Genomic DNA, 9,825 nt, shown 5'->3' with positions numbered 1-9,825 from the left:
CTCTCTCTTCATCTCCCTCTATCCCTCTCTCCAACACGGTATCAGGCTTGGACCAGCTCTTAGTTATGCTGCTATAGGCTCAGACTGAAGGAGGACCTGACACACTGGGATCCTGTCTTTCCCTCTCTCTCCTCTCTCTGCCTGTCTCTTTCTTTAACTCTTCCTGTCCCATTAAAGTTACTAACCATAGACCTTTCTGGAGTCCCTGAGCTCCCTTGTCTCTTAGGTTCCTCTGGATCTCTGCTGCTGTGGACATGCCAGACTCCAGCTGCTACAACTACTACTATCTGTCTCACCACTATCATCTCTCTCTCTTCATCTCCCTCTATCCCACTCTCCAACACGGTCTCAGCAGATGAGTGTCTAACATGAGTCTGGTCCTGCTGGAGGTTTCTGCCTGTTAAAGGAAGTTTGTCCTTGCCACTGTTACTTGCTAAATGCTGCAAAGTGCTCTGCTCATGGTGGATTAAGATGAGATCAGACTGAGTCCTGTCTGTAAGATGGGACTGGATCTGATCCTGTCTTGATGTTGGGTCTTTGTTAATAATAGAACATAGAGTACGGTCTAGACCTGCTGTTTTTGGAAAGAGTCTGAGGAGAACATTTGGGATGGTACTTCCTTTCTTCAATATTTATCTTTCCTGCCTGTCTGGGTCTCAGCTTCACGCTGCTCCTCTCTCTTTACGATGTCTTTCTGAGGACGACTCCAAAGGGACCAATCACAACTGAGGTGTCAGCAAACTCACTGATGTTTGGGTCTCAAGAGTCTTGAAACACGGCTCCAGGATGCTTCAGTAAGGTTGAAAGTGGAATCAGTTCTTTTGTACATGTATACAGAGTACTGCTGCGGCTCCTCAGTAGGCCTCTGATGATATCTCACACACTGCCACCCACTGGCCAGCTGATGCACATGCAACCTGCACTTCTCAAAAACAAACTTTTTCTGCCTGTAAATTTCATTGCAACTTTCATGCTTCTTTTTTACTGTCGCACTTTTTTATGTCATGTTACTTCATCCATTTACCCCTCCAAGCTCACGGGCTTCCCCTGGAAATGTGTTGTAGTCACAATGCTATGAACTCTGGGTAATTCCCTGCAAAAATGCCCACTTAAGGAATGGGGGCATAAAGGGCTCAAAAGTTCTGAGAGTGATCCCTCACACTCACACACTTGAAGATTTGACAGTGGGACAGCCCTATGCCCTCACAGACTTAGCGGGAACGTGCCTCAGAGTCAGAGAGTGCTTGAGGGGGACATTGAGACTGGGCCTGAGTGTGTGCAGAGCCTGAAGAAATCAGGATTTCAGATAGGGCAGTTAAAATATGTTTGGATGAGGAGAGATCAAACAAAGAGAAGTGTATTTCTTTTCTCCTGATACCTGTGATCCAGACATTTTTTTTATCCACTCTGATGGTAGGCAGACCAAAGAAGGTCCAGAGTACCATCGGGGACGTGTCTGTTCTTGTGTGTTTGGCACAGAGGCTGAGGTGGACTACCTGAAAGATGTGGGTACGACTTAAGTGAGCACAACCAGGCCTCAGCTTGATCTTTGACGAGAGATGCTCCCTTAGAAGTCACATGCTTCAAAATCCCAAACATACACAACGAACTCTGCTTCTTGTTCAAGCAAAGCCACCGTGCAGCAGAGTCTTCTTTCACATCCTGTCTGATACATGACACAGTCACAGAGCTCAGGGTGTGGGATAAACACTTTACTGTATTATAAAACATCCATCAGTACAGTGAGTACAGTGATTCAGTCATGATAACGTTAAACACACATGATCATATCTGATGTCCTCATGAAGTCAGAGTTAATCCAGGATGTCTTCTCTTCAGGTCTCGGATCACCTGGTGAGGGACTCTCTGAGCAGCTCGTACATTCTCTGGTCCTGCAGAGACAACACACACACACACAGACTCATGGTCACACAAACAAGGCTGAGTGCAGACACAGTCTATCAATAAGTCCATCATTGCTCACGTGTGTTACCTGGAGTGCTTCAATGATTCTCACAGTGAGGAGGAATATGAAGCACAGGGGCCCACAGTTTAATGTTTCAGTGTTTAGAATGAAACCAGTCTGACCGGTTTTCCTCCTGAGGTTGAGGGACAGAATCCTAACAGAGAGCACGGCCCGGAGCTGTGAATCTTTAATCTCAACGTAAGAAAACTCCTCTCTCTTTGTCAACCCTTACAGCTTTGTTGTCTCGTCATATCAGGTCTTCAAACAACCTGCAGACTCCAAATATCCCCATCTGAAGAGAGCCTCTCAAACGCTTCCATCCTGAGGAGGAGTTACTTTGAAAGAAGACGTCACTATAAGGGTCTGCATGTGTGTTCAGTGGCTTTTTAAGCAGAAGTGGACACTGGGTCCATGTTTTTGGACATCTTTTAAAAGTCAGTGTGTGTTTTCTGTTTGGTCTGGCAGCAACAGAGCTTGCCTAGTTTAACCAATAAGTCTTTCAGTCAAGTGAACACAATTCAACAAATACAGTTCTTCTGATCTGCTACTGGATAGCTGTGATGATAAAGATGAAATGGACTTTCAACCATGAAGAAAACTATAAAACACTGTGATTACTGCTTCATCTTTACTGCTCCTGTTTGGGTTCATGGAACACCCTGGATAGGTTACACAGAGACAACCATTCATGCACACACTCACCTGTGGGTGACTTAGGGTCACCAATTTATGCAACTAGCATGGACTTTGAAATGAAGGAGGAAGTAACTTGAGGGAACCCACGCAGACAACATGTAATCTCTCCACAGAAAGTCTCCTGCCTGGCTGAGCACAGGGAGCCTTCTAGCTGTGACCACTGCACCACCGTTCAGCTCATGGGATTTCAGGTACAGCTTTAAACTGGTTTCAGTCATATTTAAGTAGCAGGTATTTCAATGTCTGCATCAGTAATCATGTGTACCCCCTCCTCCCTTTCCCCCCTGCTGTGTGGTGTTCCCCAGGGTTCAGTCCTTGGTTCTCTCCTGTTCTCCCTTTACATGCTTCCACTCGGTCATCTCTTCAGCCAATTCCCAGATGTTTCATACCACTGCTATGCCGACGACCCTAAAATAAAATTTTCTGCTAAAACCGACAACCTCAATCAATTGTCTTCCCTCCATAACTGTCTGGCTGCCGTTCAAGACTGGATGTCTCTAAACTTCCCTCATCTAAACCCAAATAAAACTGAAATACTGTTAATCAGACCTGACACCTTCACTACTGTAGTTCAACAGTCTATTGGCCCATTAAAATAAATAACCACTCCACTGCTATAAATCTAAGAATCACCTTTGACCAACACATGACTTTCAACCATCATATCTCCAAATGCATCCAGTCCTGTTTCCTGCAGCTCAGAAATGTAGCCAAAATCAGACCAATGCTTTCTCTTTCCAACCTTGACACATTAATTCAAACCTTCATTTTCTCCTGTTTAGATTATTTCTATTGTCAATGCCTGTCTAAGTCTATCATCTCTTCACCTTTTACAGTTAATCCAAAATGCAGTCGCCAGATTATTAACTCCAACCAGACGTCAGTCCCATATCCCCCTGTTCTTGCATCACTCCACTGGCTCCCCTTTAAATTCAGAATTCATTTCAAGATCCTTCTAACTACTGATAGACTGATATGTTTTTTTCAGGGCCGATACCGATACATGATATTAGAAGTCAAGGAAGCCGATAGCCGATATTTGGAGCCAATATTAATTTGCAGTAAAAGGGGAAGTATTGGCGTCAAAATTTTGAGTAATACAAACTCCAACACTTAAAGCTGGGGTTGGTAATCAGATTTAGATCCACTTTTTGTTATACTGGTTAAAATGATCTTTATGTCCTGATGGCAATCAATACATAATGTGTTCTTAAAAAAGAGTGAAAAAAAAGCTGCTATCTACAGCCGGAGTAAACCTGGGAAAACACCAACCAATCAGCCTTTTTTGGGTGCCAAAATTTTAAACCATTCAAATCCCGTCCTGCCGTTCTGCACGCCTCCTGCGCGTACATTTCCCCGGCGTGCACTCTGAGTCCCCGTCTCCTGCCTCTGCTTCCCCTGACTCTACTGACTGCCCCTCTCGCTCAACCTCGGGCCTGTCCCCTCTGACCAGATGAGGTGCTTTGCTCAGGACTGTAGTCCGGATCAGGGTCTAAAAAGCTCTCACTACGGGGGCTCTGACAAGCAGAATAATGAATGACATTTACTAAGTCCTACAGAAATGTAGATCTACTGTAGCGTCCATCCGGACGCTGTAGTGATGACGAGCCGATTCGTGAACACGTTGAGTTTTAATAACCGGTCACTGTCGGCCGTGATCACGCCAACCAACAAAACAACAATCAATGTTTGAATGAATGAAGAACTTCTCCTCTTGTCTCTCCTCTCTCTCACTCACACACTCTACACCTCTCCTGATGCCTTCACTGACCGTCAACACTGTAGGAATTAAGAGCATCTACACTGAACACGTTTAACAAACAGTAGAGCTGTTACAGTATTATATATGTGTTATAACTTTTCTCCTGATATCGTGTCACCGGTACAACTGGATAATGCTAGCATGACAGTTGTAAGCACTAACAGCAGCCATGTTTGTTTGTGTTTTTAACTTTCACTATGAGAATGTTTTGGTGAGGACCGGTTTTGAATCAGTCACCATCATATGGTCGCAAGTCAGCGGCGCTCGTGTATGTGAGCGGGGGGGGGGGGGGGGGGCGTTTTGGAGGAGCTCTGAGGGAGGAGGGGAGGGGTTAGACGGAGTCATGAGGAAATGCTACATTCAAATTTATGCTAGTTTTCCGAGACTGCCAACCCCAGCTTTAACTTCATTGAAATTCCTTTAAGCATATGTTTATTAAACAGCTTTTTAGATTTGCAACATGTTAAAGGTTTTTTTATCTTAGACAATAGACATCTTTGTTTTAAAATTCTAACACAAAGTGCAGGGAGCTCCCAGGCTCAGCAGCATGTCTTATCAAGTTAAATTAAAACTTAAACAAATAAATTGCTCCCTAAAGGTTTCTACAGTAAATAAAGTTTTCCAAAATGTCAATATAACTGAAATGTTAATCTTTCACTTATCTTTGTTTTATGGGGGTATTTCAGGTTTTTTTGAGTGGGGTTGTGTGAGTTTTAAATCACTAGTTATTGTAGGGGCCACAATGGATGCTGCTCAGCTCGTCTCCTGTGATGAGAAACTGCAGGGAGAAATGGAACGCAACCTAGGCTACGGTTTCTGCAGACTGTGTCATTTCTGCCACGTGATTTAGTGAATTCAACCCAGTTTTAAATTGATCTCTTATCAGCCGTCAGATCTTAAAAAAAGGCTGATGCTGATATGCGTCAAAATGCCTAATACTGGCGCCGGTAATCGGCCCGGCCGATAATCAGTCTATCCCTACTTCTAACCACATACAAAGCTCTGCATGGTCCCGCCCCCAGTTACATCTCCGAACTCCTCGTCCCTTAATCCACCCCTCGTCCACTCAGATCACCTCATCTCTGCCTTCTATCCATCCCCCCCTCTAACTATAAAACAAGAGGTGACTGCTTTTCCAAACCCCCTCCCTCTGGAACCTGCTCCCTCATCAGGTCTGCAGAGTCTGTTCAACGAGAAATGACTGAAAACACATCTGTATACACCAGCCTTCATAGAACCTCCCATCTAATTTCTATGGTTGTCTGTCTATTGCTTTGTTTGTCTGATTATTTCTGCAGATGTATTTTCTTTCTATCTTGCTTGTTTCCTTTTTCTTGAGCCTGTGAAGGACTTTGTAACCAAGCGTTTAAAAAGTGCTTCATAAATACATTTTTACTTAATATTTACTTAGTTACTTACTCTAATGTGATACGGTCTTACCTTTTTAGACACAGACGGTCGAACTTTCTTGAAGGCATCTTCAAAGTTTTGTTTGCTGACTCTGATTTCAATGACAGGGCCAGAGGAGAACGTGTGACCTGTGAACAACGAATGAAACCTTAATTAATCAATTCAATGAATTTCATCCACTCAGCATGAGAGAACAGTTTGGTGTCTAAGTTGTAATACCAATTTCATACTAGGGCTGTCAAAATTGCTCCAAAATGACATTCGAATACTCGCTCTAAAAAAATCCCATAGGTTCGAACCATTCGAATATCTATATTTGCGCATTATGTCAATAACAGGTGGACAAACTGATACAAGGAGAAATAACTACTTGTATATGTATTTTTATTTAAGATATAACGTGCCTAAAACATACCTACACTTACAAAACAAGTAAAGGACCTAATGGTCCATACCGTAACACTTTTAAGACTGTTGACCTCTCGCTCGCTCGCCCCCCTCCCCTCTCTGTGCGCAATGCGCTGAGTGAGTGCAGAACAAGACTTGTGCGAGCAATTAAAGGTCCTGACTCTTGTCCCTAATATAGGCAGGCTTCATTCAGTGATTGAAGCAAATATTATTAACATTAATTGAAGTTAAAAATGAAAAAGTAGTCCAATTACATTCTTGGCGCTTGTATAAAAAAAGGAGGAAAAACTGCATTTTATCACAGTGTCACTGATTGTCTGGCTCTTTTAGTCCACTGTCAATGTAGGGTCTTAGGCCTGACAGGTTATTTGCCAAAAACACGAGACAGTCCACATGTGAAGAGGCCCAATCTTTTTTTATTCACTATATTCCCAGCGGAGGAAAAGACGCGTTCAGAGCGCACTGAGGATCCGGGGACGGAAGGATTTCTCTCTGCCGTCTGCTTCACGATGTGCATGTGTGACTCCTGTGACCTGTCCCTGACCCGTCATGCAGTGCGCCCACTCGCAAAGCAGCCGCTGATGTGTTTTTTTTCCACAGTCGAATATTAATTTTCACAATCGAATCTCCGTTTTTTAAAAATATTCGAATATATATTCGAATTGAGAATATTCGTTGACAGCCCTATTTCATACACTACCAGTAAAAGTTTGGACACACCTTCTCATTGTAGATTAACACTGAAGACATCAAAACTATGAAATAATCTGGTTTTACCATAATCTGGATTACAACAGTAGTCAAATAGAGCTATCCATTGTGTACTAACCCTACCTCTGAACAACACAACTGATGGTCTCAAACACATTAAGAACGCAAGTCATTCTTCAAATGAACTCTTGACAAGGCTCATGTTCATTAGAAACCATTCCAGGAGACCACTTCATGAAGCAGACTGAGAGAATACCAAGAGTGTGCAAAGCTGTCATGAAGGAAAAAGGGGGCTACTTTACAGAATCTAAAATATAAAACAGATTCTGCTTTGTTTAACACTTTTTTCTTCATTCAATAATTCCATATATGTTCTTTCATAGTTTAGACGTCTTCAGTATTAATCTACAGTGTTTACAATCATTACAATAAATACAAACCCTTGAATGAGAAGGTGTTTCCTACCTTTTGACTGGTAGTGCGTATGCAACTCTCTTTTCTAAAGCACAGCATCTTGTCACTCTAAAGGACTGTGAGTCTAGCATGCAAACACAATGTTTTTAAAATGTAAGGCAGTGCAGAAAACAGCTGATATAGAAGTGATCCCTCTTGAGTTGGAGCTGTATTCTGGTTCCAGGATTCTGGATTAGTTGAACTGGGGGCAGATTCTTGGTACTACGGAGTTCTCCCGCTCACCGGTCAAACATTTTTAATACCTTCTTCATCACTTAAGAGTATTTTTAAACCTCTCTCTATGATCACACATTTGTCTTGGCTCTTTGGTCACCTCTGAATAGTTCCCTTCCTCTCTTCGCTCTGCAGCCTGCTCTGCAGTCAGTCCCTAACAGAGACTAAGAGTTCTTTATCATCACATTCATCGTTCTACTATTCATGCAATGTCTTTGTAAATTCCTCAGTTTATAATGCCTCATTGTTTTCTGACATTTGACTCCAGCTCTAAACCGAGTCTGCACGGCTTTATTAAAACTATAGTGCAACTTAAGAGCAGAGAATGTCACTTGGTGTAAACAACATTTTCAATCGACCCATCTCCAACCATGCAGGTCCTCATGGTTAGGTTTGTAAACATTCTACTGACCTGGGAAACACTCTAAATGTTCTTGATTTAATACAGAAAGGGAGCAAGTTTTACTCCCCCATGTCAAACTATTAAATACTCCAGTGAAAACATGCAGAACTCTCCTGTTACTCCTTCTGGTTCTTTGTGGTTTTACAGTTAGATGCAGTTTTTATTCTGTATTAAAAGCAGAGGTAGAAGAGAACTTACCAGAACAGGAGGCCGAGGAGTTCTGGGACTTCATGTAGGCCCTCAGGGCATTAACAGATGCCTCCCTTACTAACGCAGTCAGGTCTGCTCCTCTGTAAACACACAAACACAGTGATGTCTCCTGTTTAGATCAACCTACTCCACACAGAGTCAGTATGTGAGCAAACAAGACCAAAGCATGTCAATCCATCAAGACTCTTTAGACCGTACTCTATGTTCTATTATTAACAGAGACCCAACATCAAGACAGGATCAGATCCAGTCCCATCTTACAGACAGGACTCAGTCTGATCTCATCTTTATCCACCATGAGCAGAGCACTTTGCAGCATTTAGCAAGTTACAGTGGCAAGGACAAACTTCCTTTAACAGGCAGAAACCTCCAGCAGGACCAGACTCATGTTAGACACACATCTGCTGAGACCATGTTGGAGAGAGGGATAGAGTGAGATGAAGAGAGAGATAGATGATAGTGGGGAGACACGTCCACAGCAGCGGAGATCCAGAGGAACCTACGAGACAAGGGAGCTCAGGGACTCCAGAAAGGTCTATGGTTAGTAACTTTAAAGGGACAGGAAGAGTTAAAGTAAGAGACAGGCAGAGAGAGGAGAGAGAGGGAAAGACAAGATCCTAGTGTGTCAGTCTAAGCCTATAGCAGCATAACTAAGAGCTGGTCCAATCCTGATCCAGCTCTAACTATAAGCTTCATCAAAAAGGAAAGTTTGAAGCCTACTCTTAAAAGTAGAGAGGGTGTCTGCCTCCTGGACCCTGACTGGTATCAATCAATCAATCAGTCTTTATTTGTATAGCGCCAAATCACAACAAACGTTATCTCAAGACGCTCTTACAAACATAGGAGGTCTAGACCACTCTATGTCAATATATATCTAAAAAAAGTAATGTTCATCAGAGACAACAGCTCGGCCATAATCCTCCTGTCAGCCACCACCTCCACAGGGTCCAGGACTGAGCTGGCCTTCTTCACCAGTTAGTCCAGTCTTGCTCTCCTGTATCCTGTCCGCCCACAGCAGGTGTAATCCTTCCAATGTGGCGTTCCTGTCCGGTGTTAGCTCTGTTAGCATGATGCTACTCTGCCAGTATTCCCTCTGGTGCTGGGTTAGCTCGTCCACCTTATCGTGGATAGATCTTACATTCCCCATAACGGTGGGTGGAAGGACAGGTCGATGTCGTCTTTTCTTAGCTTGCACCTCAATACCAGCACGTCATCCTTGCTTCCTTCTCCTCAGCACGCAGGGAACATCGGGCCTAGTATTGTTTAGCATCAACATGCTACGGGCTGCAAGTAAATGCTTCTGCTGGTAGATGATTCCAAAGGAGAGGGGCCTGATAACTGAAGGCTCGATCTCCCATACTACTTTTAGAGACTTTAGGTACGATGAGCAGGCCTGCATGTTGGGAGCGTAGTGTTCTAGAGGGGTAATAGGGCACTAGGAGCTCTTTAAGATATGAAGGTGTCTGACTATTTGTGGATTTTAAATTCTAGTCTAGATTTTATGGGGAGTCAGTGTAGAGAAGCTAACACGGGAGAGATGTGCTCTCTCTTCCTGGTTCTAGTAATTACTCG

The 9,825-nt window shown here is 43.3% G+C and overlaps 1 protein-coding gene across 1 annotated transcript in view; it reads right to left on the bottom strand.

Annotated features, from left to right (window-relative positions):
• Window positions 1-1,691: 1,691 nt before the first annotated feature.
• Window positions 1,692-9,825, bottom strand: part of nvl (nuclear VCP like) — a 26,264-nt gene continuing 18,130 nt past the window's right edge. The window contains exons 22-24 of the mRNA XM_034681355.1: window positions 8,242-8,333; window positions 5,865-5,962; window positions 1,692-1,892 (exon numbers count right to left, since the gene is read on the bottom strand). Coding sequence (XP_034537246.1) covers window positions 1,848-1,892; window positions 5,865-5,962; window positions 8,242-8,333 — 235 coding nt within the window. The 3' untranslated portion in view covers window positions 1,692-1,847. The remainder of the gene's footprint in view (window positions 1,893-5,864; window positions 5,963-8,241; window positions 8,334-9,825) is intronic.

The sequence above is a fragment of the Notolabrus celidotus genome, chromosome 4 (genome assembly GCF_009762535.1).
Source record: "Notolabrus celidotus isolate fNotCel1 chromosome 4, fNotCel1.pri, whole genome shotgun sequence".
In the NCBI taxonomy this organism is placed as follows: domain Eukaryota; kingdom Metazoa; phylum Chordata; class Actinopteri; order Labriformes; family Labridae; genus Notolabrus; species Notolabrus celidotus.
This window is presented reverse-complemented; position numbering and strand designations above follow the sequence as displayed.